Raw genomic sequence first — 27,006 nt, 5'->3', positions numbered from 1 at the left:
GGGGACCCCCCCCCCCATTTTGGGGTCCCCCCCGAGTTTCTTTGAGGGCGCGCAGCCGCCCCTGCAGCTCCCGCAGCTCCTTGTCCTGCTGCGCCCGTAATGTCACCACCTCCTGGATATGCCTATAAAAAAAAAGGGGGGGGGGGGGGGGTACCCCAACATCAGGGCTCCCCAAAATGAGGAGACCCCCCCCCCAAAAAAAAAAAAAACCCCAAAACAACTCACTTTTCTCGCAGCCTTCGCAGCTCGACCCGTAAATCTTCGTCTTCGGGGTCCGTCTCCCCGTCGCTGCTCATGGGGGACGACGGGGACCCCGGGGGGCGGGGGGGGGCCCCCGGGGGGTGGGGGGGGACCCCCCCACTTTCGCTTTCCGAGCTGGGGTCTCCCCAGTCGCCTTCGGTTTCGGGGGGGTCGCTCGAGTCGGGGTTCGTTAGCGGCTGGAGGGGGGGGGGGGGGAGGTGGGGAGGGGTGATAGGAAAAAAGGGGGGATTTGGGGGGGGGGCCCTGAGGGAGTTTTGGGGGTCCCTGGGGCAGTTTGGGGCTCCCTGGGGCAGTTTGGGGGTCCCTGGGGCAGTTTGGGGGTCCCTGGGGTAGTTTTGGGGTCCCTGGAACAGTTTGGGAGGGGGTTGCTGGGGGTAATTTGGGAGGCCCAGGGGCAGTTTGGGGGGGGGGGGGGGGGCTGGGGGTAATTTGGGGGTCCCTGGGGGAGTTTGGGGGTCCCCGGGGTAGTTTTAGGGTCCCTGGGGGCATTTTGGGGGACTCTGCAGGGTCCCTGGGGCAGTTTTGGGGTCCCAGGGGCGATTTGGGGGGGGGGGGGTATCTGGATGTATTTTGGGGTCCCCGGGGCAATTTTGGGGTCCCTGGGGGAGTTTGGGGGTCCCCGGGGGCAGTTTTGGGGTCCCTGGGGGGGGGGTCCCTGGGGCAATTTGGGGGGGTGGGGGGGATATGGGTGTATTTGGGGGTTTCTGGGAGCAGTTTTGGGGTCCCCGGGTGTATTTTGGGTTCCCCGGGGGCAGTTTTGGGGTCCCTGGGAGCATTTTTGGAGTCCCTGGGGGGGGGGTCCCTGGGGCAGTTTTGGGGTCCCAGGGGCAATTTGGGGGGGTGGGGGGGATATGGGTGTATTTGGGGATTTCTGGGAGCAGTTTTGGGGTCCCCGGGGGTATTTTGGGTTCCCTGGGGGCAGTTTTGGGGGTCCCCGGGGGTATTTTGGGGTGCCCCCCCCCCAAGACCCACCTGGCAGTGCCCCCGGCGGGGGGGGTCCCCGATGTCCTCTCCTGCGGGACGGGAGAGGGGGGGTCAGTGGGGGGGTATATGGGGGGGGGTACGTATGGGGGGGGGATGTATGGGGGTGTATAGGGAGAGAGATGGGGGGTGGGATCTATGGGGGGGGGATGGGGGGTATATAGGAAGAGAACGTATGTGGGGGGACGTATAGAGTGTATATAGGGGGTAAAAAACGGGGGGGGGCAATAAATGGGGGGGTAAAAACGGGGCTATGAAGGGGGGGTGAAAATGGGGGGGGCAATAAATTGGGGGTAAAAATGGGGGGGCAATAAATTGGGGTAAAAATGTGGGGGGCAATGAATGGGGGGTAAAAATGGGGGGGCAAATAAATGGGGTTGATAAATGGGGGTGATAAATGAATGGCAAAAATGGGGGGGCAATAAATTGGGGGGTAAAAATGGGGGGCAATAAATGGGGTAAAAATGGGGGGGCAATAAATGGGGTTGATAAATGGGTGGTAAAAGGGGGGGCAATAAATGGGGGGCTATAAATGGGGGGTTAAATGGGGGGGCAATAAATGGGGGGCTATAAATGAGGGGTAAAAAAGGGGGGGCAATAAATGGGGTGATAAATGAATGGCAAAAATGGGGGGGCAATAAATTGGGGGGGGCAATAAATTGGGGTAAAAATGGGGGGGCAATAAATGGGGTAAAAAGGGGGGGCAATAAATGGGGGCGATAAATGAGGGGTAAAAAAGGGGGGGCAATAAACGGGGATGATAAATGAATGGCAAAAATGGGGGGGCAATAAATGAGGGTGATAAATGAATGGCAAAAATGGGGGGGCAATAAATTGGGAGGGTAAATATGGGGGGGCAATAAATTGGGGGGTAAAAATGGGGGGGCAATAAATGGGGGGGTAAAAAGGGGGGGGGCAATAAATGGGGACGAGAAATGGGTGGATTAAAATGCGGATGATAAATGGGGGGGTAAAAACGGGAGCCGGGGGGGGGGGTGGCAATAAATGGGGGGTGATGAAAGGTGGGGGGGGGGGGGCAGAAATGGGGGGGAGGGGCACCCCCTACCTGGGCGGGGGGGGCCCCCCGCGGCGGGGGGGGGCTGGCGGAGGCGCCGGGCCCAACTCTTGATCTTGCGGCCCCACGTCTTCTTGCTGACGGGGTTCTTCAGGCGGGGGCAATTAAAAGCCAGGGGGAAATAGCGCCCCCCCCCCCCCCGGCGGGGGCACGGCCCGGGGTCCTCTCCGCCGGAGAACCCTGTGGAGATGGGGTGGTGAGAGGGCCACCAGTCGTGTGTCCCCCCCCCCCCAAAATGGCTACTGGGGGGTGGGGGAGCAGGGGAAGGTGGGGGTTGAGGGCCACCGAGGTCTTGGGGATCTCTGGGGCTTGAGGGACATCGAGGTCGTGGGGTTGGGGACGGCCGTTGGTGGACTTTGAGGGACATCGAGGTCTTGGGGTTTGGGGGACACCAAGATCTTGGGGTTGGGGACGGTCGTTGGTGGACTTTGAGGGACATCGAGGTCTTGGGGTTTGGGGGGACACCGAGGTTGTGGGGTTGGGGACGGTCGTTGGTGGACTTTGAGGGACATCAAGGTCTTGGGTTTGGGGGGACACCAAGGTCTTGGGGTTGGGGACGGTCGTTGGTGGACTTTGAGGGACATCGAGGTCTTGGGGTTTGGGGGACACCAAGATCTTGGGGTTGGGGACGGTCGTTGGTGGACTTTGAGGGACATCGAGGTCTTGGGGTTTGGGGGACACCAAAGTCTTGGGGTTGGGGATGGTCATGAACAGTCTTTGAGGGACATCAAGGTCTGGGGGTTTGAGGGACATCGAGGTCGTGGGGTTGGGGACGGTCGTTGGTGGACTTTGAGGGACATCGAGGTCTTGGGGTTTGAGGGACATCAAGGTCATGGGGTTGGGGACGGTCGTTGGTGGACTTTGAGGGACATCGAGGTCTTGGGGTTTGGGGGACACCAAAGTCTTGGGGTTGGGGATGGTCATGAACAGTCTTTGAGGGACATCGAGGTCGTGGGGCTGGGGACAGTCATTGGTGGACTTTGAGGGACATCAAGGTCGTGGGGTTGGGGACGGTCGTTGGTGGACTTTGAGGGACATCGAGGTTGTGCGGGTTGGGGGACACCAAGGTCTTGAGGTTCTCTGGTCCTTGAGGGACACCAAGGTCTTGGGGTTGGGGACAGTCGTCAACGGTCTTTGAGGGACACCAAGGTCTTGGGGTTGGGGACGGTTGTTGGTGGACTTTGAGGGACAACAAGGTCTTGGGGTTTGGGATGGTCATCGGTGGTCTTTGAGGGACACCGAGGTCTTGAGGTTTGGGTGATACCAAGGTCTTGGGGTTCTCTGGTCCTTGAGGGCCACCAAGATCTTGGGGTTTGGGATGGTCATCGATGGTCTTTGAGGGACATCAGGGTCATGGGGTTGGGGACAGTGATCTTTGGTCTTTGAGGGACACCAAAGTCATGGGATTTGGGGATGGTCATAGATGGTCTTTGAGGGACATCAAGGTTTTGGGGTTTGGGGGACACCAAAGTCTTGGGGTTGGGGATGGTCATCGATGGTCCCTGAGGGCCACCAAGGTCAGGGTGTTGGGACCGGTCATCGACAGTCTTTCAGGGACACCAAAGTCTTGGGGTTGGGGATGGTCGTCTCCAGTCCTTGGGGGACACTGAGGTCTTGGGGTCTGGGGACAATCATCTCCAGCCCTCGGGGACATGCAGGTCTTGGGGTTTGGGGACAATCACCTCTGGTCCCACGGGTCCATCCTGCTCCCCAGCTCCAGTGACCATCGTCTCCTGTCCTCTGGGGACATCCAGCTCCTGGGGTTTGGGGACAACCGTCTCCGGTCCATCCTGCTCCCAAATGCCGGTGACAATTGTCCCCTCTCCTTGGGGGACACCCGGGTCTTGGTGTCCGGGGACGATGGTCTCCAATCCTTGGGGGACATCAAGCTCTTGAGGTTTGGGGACAATCACGTCTGGTTGACCAGGTCCATCCTGCTCCCGAGTGCCGGTGACAATTGTCCCCGGTCCTTGGGGGACATCTGGCTCTTGGGGCTCGAGGACGATCATCTCCAGTCCTTGGGGGCCACCTGGGTCACAGGCTTTGGGGACGGTCACCTCCTGGCCGTGAGGGACACCAAGCTCATGGGGTTTGGGGACAATTGTCTCTGGTCCCTTGGGTGCATCCAGTTCATGGGGTTTGGGGACGATCATCTCTTGGCCTTGAGGGCCACTCGGGTCACCAGGTTTGGGGACAATGGTCTCCGGTCCCCCAGGTCCATCCTGCTCCAATGCTCCAGTGGGGACCACCTCTGGTCCTTGAGGGCCACCTGGCTCCTGGGGTCCGGTGGTGGCCACCCCTTGTCCTTGAGGGCCACCTGGCTCCTGGGGTCTGGTGACAACCATCCCTTGTCCTTGAGGGCCACCTGGCTCCTGGAATGTGGTGGTGGCCACCCCTTGTCCTTGAGGGCCACCTGGCTCCTGGAATGTGGTGGTGGCCACCCCTTGTCCTTGAGGGCCACCTGGCTCCTGGGGCGTGGTGACAACCATCCCTGGTCCTTGAGGGCCACCAACATCTGGGGCCACCTCTGCCTCGCCACCACGGGAGGTCCCCAAGGCTTGTCGGGTGGGCGGAGGTCCCCCGGGACCTGCGAGGAGGTGACATGAAAGTTGGGGGGGAGGGGTGGGGGGTGTGGGGGAGGGGTGGGGACACCGGTGTCCCCTCCCACCCCACCCCACCCCCCCGATGGCCCGTGTCCCCCTTGAAGGTGACCCACCGGTGGCTTCTCGGTTCCTGATGGTCTGATTGATGCAAAACCTCCACCGGCCAACGGGGGACGATTGAGGGGCACCTTCTCCTGGAGGTACCGGGGTGGGGGGAGGGGTGGTCAGGGTGGGGGGTGGGGGGAGGTGACCCCACCCCACCCCTCCCCCCACTACTCACCACCACCCGCCACTTCGGGAGGTCCCACCTGTGGGAGGAGACACGCGGTGGTGGTGGGACATCAACCGGTGGGTGGTGGGACATCAACTGGTGGGAATGGACTGAGGGGAGGAGGGGGGGGGGGGGGGGACACGAGAGGGGGGTGGGGGGTGTCACCTGGGGGTCCCCGGGGGGGCCACCGAGGAGTCCTTGCGCCCGCGCCACGATGGCCTTCAGCTCCTCCACGAACTTCTCCCGTTCGCCCTCCAACACGAAGTTGTCCTCAACCTTCCGGAGAAGAAGAGTTTGGGGACATTTTTTTTTTGGAAGGGGGGGGAGGAGGAGGGGAGGGGACGTTAATTAGGGGAGGGGCGTTCATGGGGGGAGGAGTTTTGGGGTCTTGGGGGGGGGGGGGGGCGGGGTGGGGGTCACCATGTAGCAGGCGATGTCCTCGGGGGCGTCTCCGTCGGCGTCAAACTTGAAGGTCACCATCTTACTGTCGTGGGTCTCCAGTTGACATTCCACCGTGTTGTCCCCAGGAGAGGAGACCTAAAAGGTTGGGGACACGAGTTATGGGGTGTCCCCACCTGTCCCCACCGCCCCCCCAACCCCGAAGACCTCCCGGCCCCCCACCGACCTGGAGGACGGTGAGTTGGAACCGAGGAACCTTCTCCGGCCGCGGGCAGGAGGCGCGACGTTGGCGGACGCGGTCGGGTTTGGCACCGGAGGGATCGGGGACAACAGTGGCCTCGGGGACACGGAGAAAAGGTGGGAGGTCCGGGGGGTTGGTGGCACCGGTGGGGGGATCGGGGTGAGGGGACGGTTCTTCGGGTGGGAGGGTGGGGAGAGGGGGGGGTGGCACCAGCGGGGCGGGTGGCAGCCCCATGGTTGGTGGCATCCCCGGGGTTGGGGACATCCCTGATGGTGGTGGTGGCAGCCCGGATGGTGGTGGCATCGCAGAGGGTGGTGGCATCCCCATGGCTGGTGGCATCCCCACGGCTGGTGGCATCCCTGGGGCTGGTGGCACCCCAGATGGTGGTGGCATCCCTTGAGCTGGTGGCATCCCTGGGGCTGGTGGCATCCCAGATGGTGGTGGCATCCCTTGGGCTGGTGGCATCCCTTGGGCTGGTGGCACCCCAGATGGTGGTGGTGGTGGCATCCCCACAGCTGGTGGCATCCCCGGAGCTGGTGGCATCCCCATGGTTGGTGGCATCCCCATGGTTGGTGGCATCCCAGCTGGTAGTGGTGGCATCCCAGCTGGTGGTGGCATCCCTTGGGCTGGTGGCATCCCTTGAGCTGGTGGCATCCCAGCTGGTGGTGGTGGCATCCCCACTGCTGGTGGCATCCCAGATGGAGGTGGCATCCCGGAAGGAGGTGGCATCCCCATGGTTGGTGCCATCCCTGGAGCTGGTGGCATTCCGGAGAGTGGTGGCATCCCCACAGGTGGTGGCATCCCAGGTGGAGGTGGCATCCCCATGGTTGGTGGCATCCCTGGAGCTGGTGGCATCCCCAGAGCTGGTGGCTGCATGGTGGGCACCAGCTGTGGTGGCAACCCTGGAGCTGGTGACATCCCTGGAGCTGGTGGCAGCCCCTGGGCTGGTGGCATTGCCATAGGTGGTGGCATCCCTTGGGCTGGTGGCATCCCTGGAACTGGTGCCACCCCAGTTGGTGGTGGCATCCCCAGGGCTGGTGGCATCCCAGCAGCTGGTGGTGGCATCCCAGCAGCTGGTGGCATTCCTGGTGCTGGTGGCATCCCGGTTGGTGGTGGCATCCCGGTTGGTGGTGGCATTCCTGGAGCTGGTGGCATCCCTGGAGCTGGTGGCATCCCAGTTGGTGGTGGCATCCCTGGACCTAGTGGCATCCCTGGAGCTGGTGGCACCCCAGCTGGTAGTGGCATCCCCAGGGCCGGTGGCATCCCAGTTGATTGTGGCATCCCCGGACCTGGTGGCATCCCTGGACCTGGTGGTGCCATCCCTGGACCTGGTGGTGGCATTCCTGGACCTGGTGGCATCCCAGTTGGTGGTGGCATCCCTGGTCCTGGTGGCATCCCACCTGGTGGTGGCATCTCCATTGGTGGTGGCATTCCTGGACCTGGTGGCACCCCAGCTGGTGGTGGCATCCCTGGAGCTGGTGGCATCCCAGTTGATGGTGGCATCCCGGTTGGTGGTGGCATCCCAGTTGATGGTGGCATCCCCAGTGACAGCTGCCCCCCAGGTGCCACCGGTGCCATCACCGGACCCGGCGCTCCGGGCGCCGGCTGCAGCCGTGCCACCGCCACCGATGACATCCCGTGACTCTGCGTCACACCGACCCCCGGCTCTCCGTCAACGCCGGGTGGCTCCGGCGCCGCCGTGGTGGCACCTCCGGTGACATCCATCGCTGTCCCCTCCGCCCCGTAGGTGACCTGTTGGTCAAGTTGCTGCGCCGGGAGGTGGTCCCATTGTCCCCAACCCACCTCGGCGCGACGGGGACTTACCTGCGAGGGGACGGGACGGCCACACGTTGGGGACGCCCCATCTTGGGGAGGTCCTGGTGACCCTCCTTGGTAGCACCCGAGGAGCTGCGGCGCGGGCTCGGGCGCTCCGGTGACGCCGCGGGTGACATCTGCGATGGGATTGTTCTCCAAGAAGCCGTCAGCTGCTGAGGAGCAACCGGGAGTGAGCAATTTTGGAGGGGGCCACCAGCCGTGGGGTGGAAGTTGGGGGTCTCACCGGCGTTGGGGGGTTGTTGGCGGAGAAGCTGCTGCCGGACGTGTTGGTCCACCTCGGTGTCCTCGTTTTCGGGGCCCCCTCGACCTTCGGCTTGTTTCTTCTCCCGCGTCTTCTTCACCAACGTCAAGCGGTCCCGGATGGATTTGGCGACGGCTTTGGAGTCGCTCTCGTGGAAGAAACCGGATTTCACCTGGTTGGGAGGTGGGGAGGGAGAAAACGGGGTGTCCACGGGGAGCAGGTGGCGGAGAACTTGGAGAACTGTTGGCTTTGGGAGAGGTTCAAGATGAGTTTGAGGGACCAACTGGTTGGTTCATGGTGAATTTTGGGGTGTCATTGACCTTGGAAGAGGTTCAAGGACCTTGGAAGAGGTTCAAGATGAGTTTGAGGGACCAACCGGGGGGTTCATGGTGAATTTTGGGGTGTCATTGACCTTGGAAGAGGTTCAAGGACCTTGGAAGAGGTTCAAGATGAGTTTGAGGGACCAACCGGGGGGTTCATGGTGAATTTTGGGGTGTCATTGACCTTGGAAGAGGTTCAAGATGAGTTTGAGGGACCAACCGGGGGGTTCATGGTGAATTTTGGGGGGTCATTGACCTTGGAAGAGGTTCAAGGACCTTGGAAGAGGTTCAAGATGAGTTTGAGGGACCAACTGGTGGGTTCATGGTGAATTTTGGGGGGTCATTGACCTTGGGAGAGGTTCAAGATGAGTTTGAGGGACCAAGCGGTGGGTTCATGGTGAATTTTGGGGGGTCATTGACCTTGGGAGAGGTTCAAGATGAGTTTGAGGGACCAACCGGGGGGTTCATGGTGAATTTTGGGGTGTCATTGACCTTGGAAGAGGTTCAAGGACCTTGGAAGAGGTTCAAGATGAGTTTGAGGGACCAACCGGTGGGTTCATGGTGAATTTTGGGGGGTCATTGACCTTGGGAGAGGTTCAAGATGAGTTTGAGGGACCAAGCGGTGGGTTCATGGTGAATTTTGGGGGGTCATTGACCTTGAGAGTAGTTCAAGGACCTTGGAAGAGGTTCAAGATGAGTTTGAGGACCAACTGGGGGGTTCATGGTGAACTTTGGGGTGTCATTGACCTTGGAAGAGGTTCAAGATGAGTTTGAGGGACCAACCGGGGGGTTCATGGTGTATTTTGGGGGGTCATTGACCTTGGGAGAGGTTCAAGATGAGTTTGAGGGACCAACCGGGGGGTTCATGGTGAATTTTGGGGTGTCATTGACCTTGGAAGGGGTTCAAGATGAGTTTGATGGGTCAGGTGTTGGGTTCATGGTGATTTTCGGGGGATTGTTGGGTTGGAAGAGGTTCCAGATGAATTTGAGGGACCAACCGGTGGGTTCGTGGGGGAATTTGGGCTCTCAGAGACCTTGGAAGGGGTTCAAGATGAGTTTGATGGCTCAACTGTTGGGTCCATGGGTGAATTTTGGGGTGTCATGGACTTTGGAAGAGGTTCCAGATGAATTTGAGGGACCAACCGGGGGGTTCATGGGGAATTTGGGGGGAATCATTGGCTTTGGAAGAGATTAAAGATGAGTTTGAGCCTCCGACTAACGGGTTCATGATGTATTTTGGGGTGTCATGGGTTTTGGAAGAGGTTCAAGATGAGTTTGAGAGGTCAACCGTTGGGTTCGTGGTCAATTTTGGGGTGCCATGGACTTCGGAAGAGGTCCAAGATGAGCTTGAGGGTCAAACCGTTGGGTTCACGGTCAATTTTGGAGCTTCGTTGACCTCGGAGAGGTTCAAGACAAGCTGGAGGGTCCGACCCCAGAGGAGTTTTGGGGTCCCCCCCCCACCACCACCCCCTGGTGCCTCTCACCATCTCGTAGGCCACCTCCTCGGGGACATCGGCCTCCAGGTTGAAGCTGAACTCGATGGCTTCGTTGTCCTTGTGCTTCCCCTTCAACTTTTTGGGATCCTCCACCCAAAGCCGAAGCGCCAAAGAGGTATCGAGACCGCCGTCGTCTTCCGCCAACTCCACCCGTAACCCCGTGTCCTCGGCGAAGAACGCGTGGTTCAACAAGTCCCGGATGGAGAGCCTACGGATGGAGGGGGCGTGGTCAACGTGGCCGGTGTCACCCCCGCGGTGGGGGACATCTCCACCTGGACATCTCCCACCTCTCCGCCTTGTTCTGCCGGATGCACCCTTCGATGATCTCCTTCACCTCCGGGTCCGTCACCTTCTCAAAACTTGCCGGCTTGATGCCCTACAAGAAGGAACGTCGGTGATGATGTCACCACCGCGGTTGGGACGCGGATGACGGTGATGCCACCGCCTCGGGGACGGGGACACCCACGCTGGTGACTTTGCGGTAGATTTGTGCGGCGTTTTGACATTCCGAGTAGGGATATTCGGAGGTGCCCATCTCCAACATGCACATGCCGAAGGCGTAGACGTCCACCGATTCGTCGTAACGTTCCTCGTACATCTCCGGCGCCATAAATTCCGGCGTTCCTACGGAAGATGGAGAAACGTCTCATGTGTCCCGTCCCCGTCACCCCCACCGTCACCCCCGCGGGGTCACCTTTGGGCGCGCCGCCTCTTACCGATGACGCTTTTGGCGAAGGAGGTCCTCATGAGGGTGGCCAAACCCAAATCGCCGATCTTGACGGAACCGGTGGGACCGGTGATGAAGATGTTGTCGCATTTGAGGTCCCGGTGGATGATGGGCGGCGTCCGGGTGTGGAGAAAGTGGAGACCCTTCAAGATCTGCCGACACCAACTCCGTAACACCTTGGGCTTCATCACCTTGAACCTCTTGAGATACCTGGTGGAGAGGATGACCCACCAGTATCTCCTGGGCTTCCTCCCCCCCCACCTCGCCCCTACTTGTGGGCCACCAAAAGGCCACCTCACTCACGTCTTGAGGGTGCCGGAGGTCATGAGCTCGGTGACGAGGACGATGCACTTCTTGCCCTTGACCGTGGACTCCCAAGAGTCGTAGAAGCGGACGATGTTGGGGTGCTGCAACCCCTTCAGCATCTCCGCTTCCTCCTTGAACCGTTGTTGCTCCACCTTGGTCAACTTGCGGTCCTGGTGGAGGTCGGGGGGGGGGGGGAGTTGGGAAGGGAGAAGGAGGAGAAGACAACATCAAAGCCACCCCCAACTCGAAGGGCTTTGGAGAAGCGGAGGTGGGACGCGGCGAGGAGGTGGAAGGGGGTGAGGAGGGGATCGGTGAGGTGGAGGGGCCAAGCGTTGGGTTCATGATGAATTTTGGGGTGTCGTTGACCTTGGAAGAGGTTCAAGGACCTTGGAAGAGGTTCAAATGACTTTGAGGGACCAACTGGTGGGTTAACGATGAATTTTGGGGGGTCATTGACCTTGGGAGAGGTTCAAGGACCTTGGGAGAGGTTCAAGATGAGTTTGAGGGACCAACCGGTGGGTTCATGGTGAATTTTGGGGGGTCATTGACCTTGGAAGAGGTTCAAATGACTTTGAGGGACCAACCGGTGGGTTCATGATGAATTTTGGGGTGTCGTTGACCTTGGAAGAGGTTCGAATGACTTTGAGGGACCAACCGGTGGGTTCATGGTGTATTTTGGGGTGTCATTGACCTTGGGAGAGGTTCAAGGACCTTGGGAGAGGTTCAAGATGAGTTTGAGGGACCAACCGGTGGGTTCATGGTGAATTTTGGGGGGTCATTGACCTTGGGAGAGGTTCAAATGACTTTGAGGGACCAACTGGTGGGTTCATGGTGTATTTTGGGGGGTCATTGACCTTGGGAGAGGCTCAAGATGAGTTTGAGGGACCAACCGGTGGGTTCATAATGACTTTTGGGGTGTCATGGACTTTGGAAGAGGTTCAAAATGAGTTTGATGGGTCAAATGTTGGGTTCATGGGTGAATTTTGGGGTGTCATTGACCTTGGAAGGTGTTCTAGATGAGTTTGATGGTTCAAGTGTTGGGTTCATGATGACTTTTGGGGTGTCATTGACCTTGAAGAGGTTCAAAATGAGTTTGAGGGACCAACCATTGGGTTCATGATGATTTTGGGCGTGTCATGGACTTTGGAAGCGGTTCATGATGAGTTTGAGGGACCAACCATTGGGTTCATGATGACTTTTGGGGTGTCATTGACCTTGGAAGCCTCTCAAGATCAATTTGAGTGTCCAACTGTTGGGTTCATGATGACTTTTTGGGTGTCATGGATTTTGGAAGATGTTCTAGATGAGTTTGAGGGACCAACCATTGGGTTCATGATGACTTTTGGGGTGTCATGGACTTTGGAAGAGGTTCATGATGAGTTTGAGGGACCAACCATTGGGTTCATGATGACTTTTGGGGTTTCATGGACTTTGGAAGATGTTCTAGATGAGTTTGAGGGACTAACCATTGGGTTCATGATGATTTTGGGGGTGTCATTGACTTTGGATGAGGTTCATGATGAGTTTGATGGTTCAGGTGTTGGGTTCATGATGATTTTGGGGGTGTCATGGACTTTGGAAGAGGTTCATGATGAGTTTGATGGTTCAAGTGTTGGGTTCATGATGACTTTTGGGGTGTCATGGACTTTCGAAGACGTTCATGATGAGTTTGAGGGACCAACCATTGGGTTCATGATGATTTTGGGGGTGTCATGGACTTTGGAAGATGTTCTAGATGAGTTTGAGGGACCAACTATTGGGTTCATGATGACTTTTGGGGTGTCATTGACTTTGGAAGATGTTCATGATGAGTTTGAGGGACCAACCATTGGGTTCATGATGACTTTTGGGGTGTCATTGACTTTGGAAGATGTTCATGATGAGTTTGAGGGACCAACCATTGGGTTCATGATGACTTTTGGGGTGTCATTGACTTTGGATGAGGTTCATGATGAGTTTGATGGTTCAGGTGTTGGGTTCATGATGACTTTTGGGGTGTCATGGACTTTGGAAGAGGTTCAAGATGAGTTTGAGGGACCAACCATTGGGTTCATGATGACTTTTGGGGTGTCATTGACCGTGGAAGGGGTTCCAGATGAGTTTGATGGTTCAAGTGTTGGGTTCATGATGACTTTTGGGGTGTCATTGACTTTGGAAGATGTTCATGATGAGTTTGAGGGACCAACCATTGGGTTCATGATGACTTTTGGGGTGTCATTGACCGTGGAAGCCTCTCAAGATCAATTTGAGTGTCCAACTGTTGGGTTCATGATGACTTTTGGGGTGTCATGGATTTTGGAAGATGTTCTAGATGAGTTTGAGGGACCAACCATTGGGTTCATGATGATTTTGGGGGTGTCATGGACTTTGGAAGATGTTCATGATGATTTTGAGGGACCAACCATTGGGTTCATGATGACTGTTGGGGTGTCATTGACCTTGAAGAGGTTCAAAATGAGATGGAGGGACCAACTGGTGGGTTCATAATGACTTTTGGGGTGTCATTGACCTTGAAGAGGTTCAAAATGAGTTTGAGGGACCAACCATTGGGTTCATGATGATTTTTGGGGTGTCATGGACTTTGGAAGAGGTTCATGATGAGTTTGAGGGTCCAACCATTGGGTTCATGATGATTTTTGGGGTGTCATGGACTTTGGAAGAGGTTCATGATGAGTTTGAGGGACCAACCATTGGGTTCATGATGATTTTTGGGGTGTCATTGACTTTGGAAGAGGTTCATGATGAGTTTGATGGTTCAGGTGTTGGGTTCATGATGACTTTTGGGGTGTCATGGACTTTGGAAGATGTTCATGATGAGTTTGAGGGACCAACCATTGGGTTCATGATGACTTTTGGGGTGTCATTGACCTTGGAAGCCTCTCAAGATCATTCTGAGGACCACCCGTTGGCTCCAGGGCTGAATTTTGGGGTGTCGCGAATTTGGGGGAGAACCTCAAACCGAATTTCTTGGGCCGACCCCCCGGGGTTGACGGAGACCTGGTGACTCGCCCCCACCTCCGAGAGGAATTTCGGTCCCCGCCCGCCTTCCTAACGCCCCCACCCCCTTGACGAAGGGCCGCGCCCGCCGTGGGGGCCCCGCCCACCTTTTGGGGCTCACCTGCAGCTCGCACCAGGCCACCTCCACCCAGGTATCGGTGTCGAAGCCCTTGAAGACCGTCTTGAAGGCTCCTCGCCCCAACTCGATGTCGAACTTGAGGAACCTTCCGCCCGGAGAGGTGGCCACCGCCTTCATCTCCGCTTCTTCTTCCACCTCCTCCCTCCCCCCGACGGCCCCCCCAAATTTGGCCGCCCCCCGAAACTCGGGATCCTCGCGGTATTCCACGTCTTCTCGAGGTGGACCCCGATCTTCTTCATCCAACAATTCCACGCTCTTCCGGAAGAAGCGTTTCGGTGGGGACGCGGCGATTTCGGGGACCCCCGAATCGGTGGCCATGGTTGACCCCGTCGCCGCCGAATAGTGGGGTGCTCTGGGGGGGGGGGGAACCCCGAAATTAGGAGGTGTCCACCCAAAATTAAGAAGTCCCCGCCCAAAATTAAGAGGTTTCCACCCAAAATTAAGAGTTTTCCACCCAAAATTAAGAGGTCCCCACCCAAAATTAAGAGGTCCCCACCCAAAATTAGGAGGTTTCACCCGAAATTAGGAGGTTTCACCCGAAATTAGGAGGTTTCCACCCAAAATTAGGAGGTCCACACCCAAAATTAGGAGGTTTCCACCCAAAATTAGGAGGTCCACACCCAAAATTAGGAGGTCCCCACCCAAAATTAGGAGGTTTCCACCCTAAATTAGGAGGTCCCCACCCAAAATTAAGAGGTTTCACCTGAAATTAAGAGGTTTCCACCCTAAATTAGGAGGTCCCCACCCAAAATTAGGAGGTCCCCACCCAAAATTAGGAGGTTTCACCCGAAATTTGGAGGTCCTCACCCAAAATTTGGAGGTCCTCACCCAAAATTAGGAGGTCCACACCCAAAATTAGGAGGTTTCCACCCTAAATTAAGAGGTTTCCACCCTAAATTAAGAGGTCCCCACCCAAAATTAGGAGGTCCCCACCCAAAATTAAGAGGTTTCACCCGAAATTTGGAGGTCCCCACCCAAAATTAGGAGGTTTCCACCCAAAATTAAGAGGTTTCCACCCAAAATTAGGAGGTTTCACCTCAAATTAGGAGGTCCCCACCCAAAATTAGGAGGTCCCCACTCAAAATTAGGGGGTCCACACCCCAAATTAGGAGGTCCACACCCCAAATTAGGAGGTTTCCACCCTAAATTAAGAGGTTTCCACCCTAAATTAAGAGGTCCCCACCCAAAATTAGGAGGTCCCCACCCCAAATTAGGAGGTCCCCACCCAAAATTAAGAGGTTTCCACCCAAAATTAGGAGGTCCCCACCCAAAATTAGGGGGTCCACACCCAAAATTAGGAGGTCCCCACCCAAAATTTAGAGTTTTGTCCCCAAATTAGGTTTCCACCTTAAGGGGGGGGGGTAATTAGGGGGGAGGGGTGATAATTAAGAGGGAGGGGTTAATTAAAGGGGGAGGGGTTAATAGGGGAGGGAGTTAATTAAGGGGGAGGAGTTAATTAAGGGGGTTAATTAAGGGGTTAATGGGGAGGGGGGTTAATTAAGGGGGAGAGGAATTAATTAAGTGGGGGAGGGGTTAATTAAAGGGGAGGGGTTAATTAAAGGGGAGGGGTTAATTAAGTCGCGCCTCCCCCCCCCCCCTTCCCCTATAGATCCTATAGGTCCCCCCTGGCCCCGCCCACCCGCTGTGGGGTCTATAGGTACCCGGGGGGTGTAGCCCCGCCCCCTATAGCCCCTATAGGCCCCTATAGACCCCCCGGCGCCCCCCCCCCCCCGCCCCTATAGATCCTGTGCACCCCCCTATAGCCCCCTATAGATCCCATGCACCCCCCACCCCCCCCACCCTATAGGTCCCGGGTACCCCCTATAGACCCCCTGTACCCCCACAGCCCCTATAGCCTCTGCGTCCCCCCACAGCCCCTATAGGCACCTCGGGCCCCACATCCCCTATAGCCCCTGTATGTCCCCCACATCCCCTATAGCCCTATACATCCCCCTCTCCCCCCAGCACCCCCTATAGCCCTATACATCCCCCTCTCCCCCCAGCACCCCCTATAGCCCTATACATCCCCTCCCCGCATCCCCTATAGCCCCTATACATCCCCCTCTCCCCCACGCCCCCTATAGCCCCTATACATCCCCCGCATCCCCTATAGCCCCTATACATCCCCCTCTCCCCCCAGCACCCCCTATAGCCCTATACATCGCCTCCCCGCATCCCCTATAGCCCCTATACATCCCCCTCTCCCCCACGCCCCCTATAGCCCCTGTACATCCCCCCGCACTCCCTATAGCCCCTATACATCCCCCCCTCCCCCCCAGCACCCCCTATAGCACCTGTGCATCACCCCACGCCCCCTATAGCCCCTATACATCCCCCTCTCCCCCCAGCATCCCCTATAGCCCTATACATCCCCTCCCCGCATCCCCTATAGCCCCTATACATCCCCCTCTCCCCATAGCATCCTCTATAGCCCCTGTACATCCCCCCTCCCCCCCAGCACCCCCTATAGCCCCTGTACATCCCCCCGCACTCCCTATAGCCCCTATACATCCCCCTCTCCCCATAGCATCCTCTATAGCCTCTATACATCCCCTCCCCGCATCCCCTATGGCCCCTATACATCCCCCTCTCCCCCCAGCACCCCCTATAGCCCCTTTACATCACCCCACGCCCCCTATAGCCCCTATACATCCCCCTCTCCCCATAGCACTCCCTATAGCCCTATACATCCCCCTCTCCCCCACACCCCCTATAGCCCTATACATCCCCTCCCCGCATCCCCTATAGCCCCTATACATCCCCCTCTCCCCCACGCCCCCTATAGTCCCTGTACATCCCCCCGCACTCCCTATAGCCCCTATACATCCCCCTCTCCCCATAGCATCCTCTATAGCCTCTATACATCCCCTCCCCACATCCCCTATGGCCCCTATACATCCCCCTCTCCCCCCAGCATCCCCTATAGCCCCTGTACATCCCCCCACGCCCCCTATAGCCCTATACATCCCCCTCTCCCCATAGCATCCCCTATAGCCCTATACATCCCCTCCCCGCATCCCCTATAGCCCCTATACATCCCCCTCTCCCCATAGCATCCTCTATAGCCCCTGTACATCCCCCCTCCCCCCAGCACCCCCTATAGCCCCTGTACATCCCCCCACGCCCCCTATAGCCCTATACATCCCCCTCTCCCCCACACCCCCTATAGCCCCTATACATCCCCCGCATCCCCTATAGCCCCTATACATCCCCCTCTCCCCCACACCCCCTATAGCCCCTATACATCCCCCGCATCCCCTATAGCCCCTATACATCCCCCTCTCCCCATAGCATCCCCTATAGCCCCTATACATCCCCCTCTCCCCCCAGCACCCCCTATAGCCCCTATACATCCCCCTCTCCCCCACGCCCCCTATAGCCCCTATACATCCCCCACACCCCCTATAGCCCCTATACATCCCCCGCATCCCCTATAGCCCCTATACATCCCCCTCTCCCCCACGCCCCCTATAGCCCCTATACATCCCCCACACCTCCTATAGCCCCTATACATCCCCCGCATCCCCTATAGCCCCTATACATCCCCCCCCCTCCCCCCGCGCATCCCCTCCACCCCGCGGGCGCTCCGCTCCCCCCCCCCCCCCCGCCGCAGCCCCTATGGCCCCTATACCCCCCCCACCCCCCTATAGCCCCTCCATCCCCCCCCTCCCCCCCCATAGCCCCTATAGCCCCACACGCTCCCTCCCCCCCGCCCCTCCCGCTCACCCGCGTCACGTGACCGCCGCCGCGCGGGGGCTGCCGGGAGCTGTAGTCCTTTCCCGCCCACCCCGCCTTTAGCCACGCCTCCTTTCCCCCCCTCCCATTCTTGGCCACGCCCCCTCCCCGCCTGTTTGCCCTTTCGGCCGCTCCCATCCATGAGCTCGGCGGATGGGGCCGATCGATGAGCTCGGCGGATGGGGCCGATCGATGAGCTCGGCGGATCGATTCCATCGATGAGCTCGGCGGATGGGCGGCGGACGCTCAATCGATCGCTGCCGGCGGTGTGGATCGATCGCTCGCTCGCTCTCTGCGCTCGGGATGGGGGGGGCGGATCGATGAGCTCGGCGCTCGGCCCGGCGGACTGCGCATGCGCGGCGATGGCGGCCCCCGGCTTGGAGGAAGCGGGGGGTCTCTTCGGGCAGGGGGTGCGGGCGGTGCTGGGCGGCTGGGCCGCGCTGCAGGTGGGCGCCGGCGACACCGGGGGGGGGGGACGGGGGGGGACGGGGGACGTGGGGACACCGGGGGGGGGGACGTGGGGACACGGGGGGGGACGTGAGGGGGGGCGGCCCGCGGGGGAAATTGGGGGTTGGGGGGGGGGGTATGGGGACATGGGGGGGGGGGGATGAGGGGGGGGATATGGGGACATGGGGGGGACATGGGGGGGATGGGGACACGAGGGGGGACGTGGGGACATGGGGGACACGGGGGGACATGGGGGGGACACAGTGACATGGAGGGACGTGGGGACACTGGGGGGGACATGGGGACATGGGGGGGACAGGGTGGGACGGGGACACATGGGGACACGGGGGGGACACAGTGACATAGAGGGGACGTGGGGACACGGGGGGACGTGGGGGGGACGTGGGGACACGGGGGGGACATGTGGGGGGATGTGGGGACACGGGGGGGTCGTGGGGATATGGGGGGGACAGTGACTTGGGGGGACATGGGGGGACACGGGGGGGACGTGGGGACACGGGGGGGACGGAGACACATGGGGACATGGGGGCACACGGGGGGGACGTGGGGACACGGGGGGACACAGTGACATGGAGGGATATGGGGACACTGGGGGGGACGTGGGGATATGGGGGGGACAGTGACTTGGGGGGACATGGGGGGACACGGGGGGGACATGGGGGGGATATGGGGACACGGGGGGGACGTGGGGACACGGGGGGGACGTGGGGACATGGGGGGGACGTGGGGGGACATGGGGGGACACGGGGGGGACACAGTGACTTGGAGGGACATGGGGACATGGGGACATGGGGGGGGAGATGGGGACACGGGGGGGACATGGGGATGGGGGGGGACATGGGGACGTGGGGGGGATGTGGGGACACGGGAGGGGGACATGGGGACACGGGGGGGATGTGGGGGGATATGGGGACACAGGGGGGGACATGGGGGGACACAGGGGGGACACAGTGACTTGGAGGGACGTGGGGACATGGGGGACATGGGGGGAGATGGGGACATGGGGGGGATGTGGGGGGACAGGGGGGACATGGGGGGATGTGGGGGGACGGGGGGGACATGGGGACACGGGGGGAGATGGGGACATGGGGGGGACATTGGGACACGGGAGGGGGACATGGGGGGGATGTGGGGGGACGGGGGGGGGACATGGGGATGTGGGGGGACATGGGGACACGGGGGGGGATGTGGGGACATGGGGGGGGACGTGGGGACACGGGGGGGACGCGGGGACAGCCCCCCACCCCCGCCCCTCCCCCGCAGCTGGCGGTGGCCCACGGCTTCGGGGGACCGCGGGGACCCGAGAAAGCCCTCTGGTTGGCGGGAGCGCTGCAGGACTTCTTCCGCCAGAATGGTGGGGGGGGGGGCACTGGGCTGTACTGGGAGGCGCTGGGAGGGGGACTGGGGGGCATTGGGCTAGACTGGGAGGGGTCTGGGAGGCACTGGGTTATACTGGGAGGCGCTGGGAGGGGGCCGGGGGGGCACTGGGCTAGACTGGGAGGGGTCTGGGGGGCACTGGGCTATACTGGGAGGGGGACTGGGGGGCACTGGGCTATACTGGGAGGCACTGGGAGGGGGCCGGGGGGGCACTGGTTAGACTGGGAGGGGTCTGGGGGGCACTGGGTTATACTGGGAGGTGCTGGGAGGCACTGGGAGGGGGTCTGGGGGGCAGGGAGCTAGACTGGGAGGGTTTTGGGGGGCACTGGGCTATACTGGGAGGCACTGGGAGGGGGCCGGGGGGGCACTGGGCTAGACTGGGAGGGGTCTGGGGGGCACTGGGCTAGACTGGGAGGGGGACTGGGGGGCACTGGGCTATACTGGTAGGCACTGGGAGGGGGTCTGGGGGGCACTGGGCTAGACTGGGAGGGGTCTAGGGGGCACTGGGCTATACTGGGAGGGGGACTGGGGGGCACTGGGCTAGACTGGGAGGCACTGGGACGGGGTCTGGGGGGTAGTGAGCTAGACTGGGAGGGGTCTGGGTGGCACTGGGAGGGGGACTGGGGGGCACTGGAATAGACTGGGAGGGTTCTGGGGGGCACTGGGCTAGACTGGGAGGGGGTCTGGGGGGCACTGGGTTATACTGGGAGGCACTGGGAGGCACTGGGACGGGGTCTGGGGGGTAGTGAGCTAGACTGGGAGCGTTCTGGGTGGCACTGGGTGGGGTCTGGGGGGCACTGGGTTATACTGGGAGGCGCTGGGAGGGGGCCTGGGGGGCACTGGGTTAGACTGGGAGGGGTCTGGGGGGCACTGGGCTATACTGGGAAGAGCTGGGAGGGTGTCTGGGGGGCACTGGGCTAGACTGGGAGGGGTCTGGGGGGCACTGGGTTATACTGGGAGGCACTGGGACGGGGTCTGGGGGGTAGTGAGCTAGACTGGGAGGGGGACTGGGGGGCACTGGGCCATACTGGGAGGCACTGGGATGGGGTCTGGGGGGCACTGGGCTATACTGGGAGGCACTGGGAGGGGGTCTGGGCGACACTGGGCTAGAGTGGGAGGGTTCTGGGGGGCACTGGGCTAGACTGGGAGGCACTGGGAGGGGGTCTGAGGAGCAGCGGTTGATACTGGGAAAGGTCTGGGGGGGCACTGGTTTATACTGGGCCATACTGGGAGGGGCCTCTGTGGGGCGGGGGGGGGGTCTCTATGGGGCTATAGGAGTCTCTATAGGGCCGGAGGGACCGCACATCCCCAGTTCCTGGTTCACCCTGGGGGGGAAACTGGGTGGTACTGGGAGCTACTGGGAGGGACTGGGAGGGACTGGGAGGGACTGGGAGGGGCGACCCCGCCCCATTTCCCCCCAAAAAAAGAGGATCTGGAGGAGGAGGAGGTGGAGGAGTTTTTGGCGGAGGTGATGGACAACGAGTTCGATACGGCGGTGGAGGACGGCAGCCTGCGGCAGGTGCGGCCCAGTACAAACCAGTACAAACCAGTATAAACCAGTAGGAACCCACACGCTTCCAAAAGCCTCCTAGCACCTCCTCCCAGTCGCTCCCAGTATAGCCCAGTTCCTTCCCGGGTTCCTATCAGTCTCCTACAGTGGGTTTTGTTCCATCTTGGTACTCCCCGGTTCTTTCCCAGTAGCTCCCAGTATAAACCAGTATGAAGCGTTATGCTCCCAGTATCCTTCCAGCTTGCTCTACTCGCTCCCAGTACGGCCCAGTTCCCCCACCCCCACCCCCCCCGGGCTCCTTTTGCCATCCTAAAGCGAGCCTTCTCCCATCCCAGTACTCCCCAGTTCCTTCCCAGTAGCTCCCAGTATAAACCAGTAGGAAACAGTATAAACCAGTAGGAAACAGTATGCTGCAGGTGGTCTCCCAGTCTCCTCTAGTCACTCCCAGTACCGCCCAGTCTCCCCCCAGTGCCCTCCCAGCCCCATCCCAGTCCGTCCCAGTCCCATCTCAACTCCTCCCAGTCACTTCCCAGTCCATCCCAGTTCCATCTCAGCTTCTCCCAGTCCCCTCCCAGTGCCTCCCAGTCCCTCCCAGCTCTATCTCAGCCCCTCCCAGTGTCTCCCAGTCCCATCTCAACCCCTCCCGCCCCCTCCCAGTCCCCTCCCAGTCTGTCCCAGTCCTTCCCAGTCCCTTCCCAGTCCTTCCCAGTCTCTCCCAGTTCCTTCCCAGTCCCTCCCAGTGCCTCTCAGTCCCCTCCCAGTCCCTCCCAGTCCCTTCCCAGTCCCTCCCAGTCCCTCCCAGTCCCTTCCCACTCCCTCCCAGTGCCTCCCAGTCCCTCCCAGTCCCTTCCCAGTCCCTCCCAGTCCCTCCCAGTCCCCTCCCAGTCCCTCCCAGTTCCTTCCCAGTCCCTCCCAGTGCCTCCCAGTCCCTCTCAGTCCCCTCCCAGTCCCTCCCAGCTCCATCTCAGCCCCCCCCCCCCCCATCCCCTCCCAGTATATCCCAGTGCCTCCCAGTGCCTCCCAGTCCCCTCCCAGCTCCATCTCAGCCCCTCCCCCCCATCCTCTCCCAGTATATCCCAGTCCCTCCCAGCTCCATCTCAGTCCCTCCCAGTCCCTCCCAGTCCCTTCCCAGTCCCTCTCAGTCCCCTCCCAGTCCCTCCCAGCTCCATCTCAGCCCCTCCCCCCCCCCATCCCCTCCCAGTATATCCCAGTGCCTCCCAGTCCCTCCCAGCTCCATCTCAGCCCCTCCCCCCCATCCTGTCCCAGTATATCCCAGTCCCTCCCAGTGCCTCCCAGTCCCTCCCAGCTCCATCTCAGTCCCTCCCAGTCCCTCCCAGTCCTTCCCAGTCCCCTCCCAGTCCCTCCCAGTCCCTTCCCACTCCCTCCCAATGCCTCCCAGTGCCTCTCAGTCCCCTCCCAGTCCTTCCCAGTCCCTTCCCAGTCCCTCCCGCCCCCGCCCCATCCCCTCCCAGTATATCCCAGTGCCTCCCAGTGCCTCCCAGTCCCTCCCAGCTCCATCTCAGCCCCTCCCCCCCATCCTCTCCCAGTATATCCCAGTGCCTCCCAGTCCCTCCCAGCTCCATCTCAGTCCCTCCCAGTCCCTTCCCAGTCCCTCCCAGTCCCTTCCCACTCCCTCCCAGTGCCTCCCAGTGCCTCTCAGTCCCCTCCCAGTCCTTCCCAGTCCCTTCCCAGTCCCTCCCGCCCCCGCCCCATCCCCTCCCAGTATATCCCAGTGCCTCCCAGTGCCTCCCAGTCCCCTCCCAGTCCCTCCCAGCTCCATCTCAGCCCCTCCCCCCCATCCTCTCCCAGTATATCCCAGTCCCTCCCAGTGCCTCCCAGCTCCATCTCAGTCCCTCCCAGTCCCTCCCAGTCCCTTCCCAGTCCCCTCCCAGTCCCTCCCAGTTTCTTCCCAGTGCCTCCCAGTCCCTCTCAGTCCCCTCCCAGTCCCTCCCAGCTCCATCTCAGCCCCTCCCCCCCCCCCCCATCCCCTCCCAGTATATCCCAGTACCTCCCAGTACCTCCCAGTTCCCCCCCCCCGCAGGTGAGCCGGGAGCTGGTGACGCTCTTCGCCCGGGCGCGGCGGGGGGACGCGGGGGGGGTGGGGGAGGCGCTGGGGGCGTTGGCCCGGCGGGGCCCCGCCCTGACCGCCGCCCTGGCCGCCGCCCGCCCGGGGGCGGAGCCCGACCAGGCCCCGCCCCCCCGCGCCCCGCCCCGCCCCCCCGCGGCGGGGGAGGGGGAGGAGGAGAGCGACGAGGAGGAGGAGGAGGAGGTGAGGGGGCGCCGTGATGTCATCGCGGGGGGGCGGGGCCGGGCCGGTGATGTCATAGCGGGGGGGTGGGTGCGGTCAGGCAGTGATGATGTCAGCGGCGGTGGGCGTGGCGCCGCTGCTGATGTCATAACTCCGCCCCTCTCTCTCTCCCCCCCCCCCCCCCCCCCACAGGCGATGGAGTGCGGGACCGCCCCTCCCCCCTCCCCCGGGTGGACCCTCGTGCAGAGGCGGCGGTGAGAGGGGGGGGGGGGGAGGGGCAGCCCCGCCCCTGCCCCGCCCTCCCCCGGCCACGCCCCCTCCGGCTGGGGGGAGGGGCTGGAATAAAGGCCCCGCCCCCCTTGGGGGGGGGAGGGGCAGGAAAAGGGAATGTGTGGGGTGTTTTTTTGGGGGGGGGGGGAACTATAGATCCCCCTCAGCCCCATAGATCCCCCCCGGCCCTATAGAGACCCCTATAGAGACCCCTATAGACCCCCCTCTGCCCCATAGATCCCCCATAGCCCTATAGAGACCCCTATAGATCCCCCTCTGCCCCATAGATCCCCCCCGGCCCTATAGAGACCCCTATAGACCCCCCTCAGCCCCATAGATCCCCCATAGCCCTATAGAGACCCCTATAGATCCCCCTCTGCCCCATAGATCCCCCCCGGCCCTATAGAGACCCCTATAGACCCCCCTCAGCCCCATAGATCCCCCATAGCCCTATAGAGACCCCTATAGACCCCCCTCAGCCCCATAGATCCTCCCTGGCCCTATAGAGACCCTTATAGACCCCCCTCAGCCCCATAGATCCCCCATAGCCCTATAGAGACCCCTATAGACCGCCCTCTGCCCCATAGATCCCCCCCGGCACTATAGAGACCCCTATAGACTGCCCTCTGCCCCATAGATCCCCCCCCGGCCCTATAGAGACCCCTCAGCCCCATAGATCCCCCATAGCCCTATAGAGACCCCTATAGACCCCCCTCAGCCCCATAGATCCTCCCTGGCCCTATAGAGACCCTTATAGACCCCCCTCAGCCCCATAGATCCCCCATAGCCCTATAGAGACCCCTATAGACCGCCCTCTGCCCCATAGATCCCCCCCGGCACTATAGAGACCCCTATAGACTGCCCTCTGCCCCATAGATCCCCCCCCGGCCCTATAGAGACCCCTCAGCCCCATAGATCCCCCATAGCCCTATAGAGACCCCTATAGACCCCTCTCAGCCCCATAAATCGCCCCCGGCCCTATAGAGACCCTTATAGACCCCCCTCAGCCCCATAGATCTCCCCCGGCCCTATAGACCCCCCTCAGCCCCATAGATCCCCCATAGCCCTATAGAGACCCCTATAGACTGCCCTCTGCCCCATAGATCGCCCAGAGCCCTATAGAGACCCCTATAGACCCCCCTCAGCCCCATAGATCCCCCCCGGCCCTAGAGAGACCCCTATAGACCCCTCTCAGCCCCATAGATCCCCCCCGGCCCTATAGAGACCCCTATAGACCCCCCTCAGCCCCATAGATCCCCCCCGGCCCTATAGAGACCCCTATAGACCCCCCTCAGCCCCATAGATCCCCCATAGCCCTATAGAGACCCCTATAGACCCCCCTCAGCCCCATAGATCCCCCATAGCCCTATAGAGACCCCTATAGACCCCTCTCAGCCCCATAGATCCCCCCCGGCCCTATAGAGACCCCTATAGACACCCCTCTGCCCCATAGAGACCCCCTCCCTCCCCACAGAGGCCCTGAGACCCCTCCCAGTCTGGCCCAGTATAACCCAGTGCCCCCCAGACCTCTCCCATTATAGCCCAGTGCCACCCAGATCCCATCCCAGTGTGCCCCAGTATAGTCCAGTGCCCCCCCCCAGCCTATTCCTATTGCCTCTCAGTGTAGCCTAGTCCCCTCCCAGTATATCCCAGTCCCCCCAGTTCGTTCCTATTGCCTCCCAGTATATCCCAGTCTCGCCCAGACCCCTCCCAGTATACCCCAGTTCGGCCCCTCTCCCCGCCCCTTCCAAAATGGCGGCCTCAGGTAGCGTCTCCACGGCAACGGGTGGGCGGGGCCTCCTCCCTTTCCCCGACGGCGATTGGCCGCCGGCCGGCGGGGTGGGCGGTGCCGCGGGGGCGATTGGCCGCCGGCCGGCGAGGTGGGCGGCGCCGCGCGGCGATTGGCCGTCCGCTGGAGGAGCGGGCGGTGCCGCGCGGCGATTGGCCGCCGGCAGGGTGGGCGGTACCGCGAGGGCGATTGGTCGCCGGCCGGGAGGGTGGGCGGTACCGCGGGGCCGATTGGCCGCCGAGCGGCGGGGTGGGCGGTGCCGCGGGGGCGATTGGCCGCCGGCCGGCGGAGTGGGCGGGGCGGCGCGGCGGCGCGGGAAGAAGCGGCGGCCATGGCGGCGGAGCGGTTGGCGCGCGCGCGCGGGTGAGCGGGAAACGGTGTGTCGTGTGTTCCCCCCCCCCCCCATCACCTCAGGGCGGCCGCCATCTTGGCGCCGGGCCCACGGGGGGGGTCTCCGTGTCCCTGAGGGGTCCCGCGGGGTCTGTGGGGGGTCTTCGTGTCCCCAAATGTGTCCCTGAGGGGTCTTCGTGTCCCCAATTGTGTCCCTGAGGGGTCTGAGGGGGTCTCTGTGTCCCCAAATGTGTCCCTGAGGGGTCCCTGAGGGGTCTCTGTGTCCCCAAAGTTGTCCCTGAGGGGTCTTCGTGTCCCCAAATGTGTCCCTGAGGGGTCTTCGTGTCCCCAATTGTGTCCCTGAGGGGTCTCTGTGTCCCCAAAAGTGTCCCTGAGGGGTCCCTGAGGGGTCTCCGTGTCCCCAATTGTGTCCCTGAGGGGTCTCTGTGTCCCCAAAAGTGTCCCTGAGGGGTTCCTGAGGGGTCTCTGTGTCCCCAAAAGTGTCCCTGAGGGGTTCCTGAGGGGTCTCTGTGTCCCCAAAAGTGTCCCTGAGGGGTCCCTGAGGGGTCTCTGTGTCCCCAAATGTGTCCCTGAGGGGTCTCTGTGTCCCCAAATTTGTCCCTGAGGGGTCTGAGGGGGTCTCTGTGTCCCCAAAAGTGTCCCTGAGGGGTTCCTGAGGGGTCTCTGTGTCCCCAAATGTGTCCCTGAGGGGTCTCTGTGTCCCCAAAAGTGTCCCTGAGGGGTCTCTGTGTCCCCAAATTTGTCCCTGAGGGGTTCCTGAGGGGTCTCTGTGTCCCCAAATGTGTCCCTGAGGGGTCTCTGTGTCCCCAAAAGTGTCCCTGAGGGGTCTCTGTGTCCCCAAATTTGTCCCTGAGGGGTTCCTGAGGGGTCTCTGTGTCCCCAAAAGTGTCCCTGAGTGGTCTTCGTGTCCCCAAATGTGTCTCTGAGGGGTTCCTGAGGGGTCTTCGTGTCCCCAAATGTGTCCCTGAGGGGTCTCTGTGTCCCCAAAGTTGTCCCTGAGGGGTCTCTATGTCCTCAAATGTGTCCCTGAGGGGTCCCTGAGGGGTCTTCGTGTCCCCAATTGTGTCCCTGAGGGGTCTCTGTGTCCCCAATTGTGTCCCTGAGGGGTCTTCGTGTCCCCAAAAGTGTCCCTGAGGGGTCTCTGTGTCCCCAAATGTGTCCCTGAGGGGTCTGAGGGGTCTCTGTGTCCCCAAAGGTGTCCCTGAGGGGTCTCTGTGTCCCCAATTGTGTCCCTGAGGGGTCTTCGTGTCCCCAAAAGTGTCCCTGAGGGGTCTCTGTGTCCCCAAAAGTGTCTCTGAGGGGTCCCTGAGGGGTTTCGTGTCCCCAAAAGTGTCCCTGAGGGGTCTCTGTGTCCTCAAATGTGTC

The 27,006-nt window shown here is 61.1% G+C and overlaps 1 protein-coding gene and 1 long non-coding RNA gene across 2 annotated transcripts; both read left to right on the top strand.

Annotated features, from left to right (window-relative positions):
* The first annotated feature begins 11,242 nt into the window (after positions 1-11,242).
* LOC309684750 lies at positions 11,243-12,801 on the top strand. Its single transcript, XR_014270336.1, has 3 exons — positions 11,243-11,316; positions 11,479-11,550; positions 12,774-12,801. It is a non-coding gene; the product is annotated as an uncharacterized lncRNA (long non-coding RNA).
* Positions 12,802-17,735: 4,934 nt separating this feature from the next.
* On the top strand, positions 17,736-23,614 carry TSR2 (TSR2 ribosome maturation factor). The gene is made up of 5 exons (XM_082500615.1): positions 17,736-18,074; positions 19,360-19,450; positions 20,901-20,992; positions 23,025-23,252; positions 23,424-23,614. The coding sequence occupies exons 1-5, from the start codon at positions 17,808-17,810 to the stop codon at positions 23,487-23,489; spliced, it is 744 nt and encodes a 247-aa protein (XP_082356741.1). The 5' UTR covers positions 17,736-17,807; the 3' UTR covers positions 23,490-23,614.
* Positions 23,615-27,006: the final 3,392 nt, after the last annotated feature.

Source organism: Vanellus vanellus, assembly GCF_965231255.1.
Source record: "Vanellus vanellus genome assembly, contig: HAP1_SCAFFOLD_1746, whole genome shotgun sequence".
In the NCBI taxonomy this organism is placed as follows: Eukaryota; Metazoa; Chordata; class Aves; order Charadriiformes; family Charadriidae; genus Vanellus; species Vanellus vanellus.
The sequence above is the reverse complement of the archived record's forward strand: the minus strand, read 5'-3'. Positions and strand labels throughout refer to the sequence as shown.

Excerpts from the sequence above, each read along its gene's own strand:
- TSR2 (XM_082500615.1), top strand. The coding sequence starts at position 17,808 with ATGGGGCCGATCGATGAGCTCGGCGGATCGATTCCATCGATGAGCTCG. Across the intron at positions 18,075-19,359 it reads GCGGCTGGGCCGCGCTGCAG|CTGGCGGTGGCCCACGGCTT; the intron begins GTGGGCGCCGGC and ends CCTCCCCCGCAG. Across the intron at positions 19,451-20,900 it reads GGACTTCTTCCGCCAGAATG|AGGATCTGGAGGAGGAGGAG; the intron begins GTGGGGGGGGGG and ends CCCCAAAAAAAG.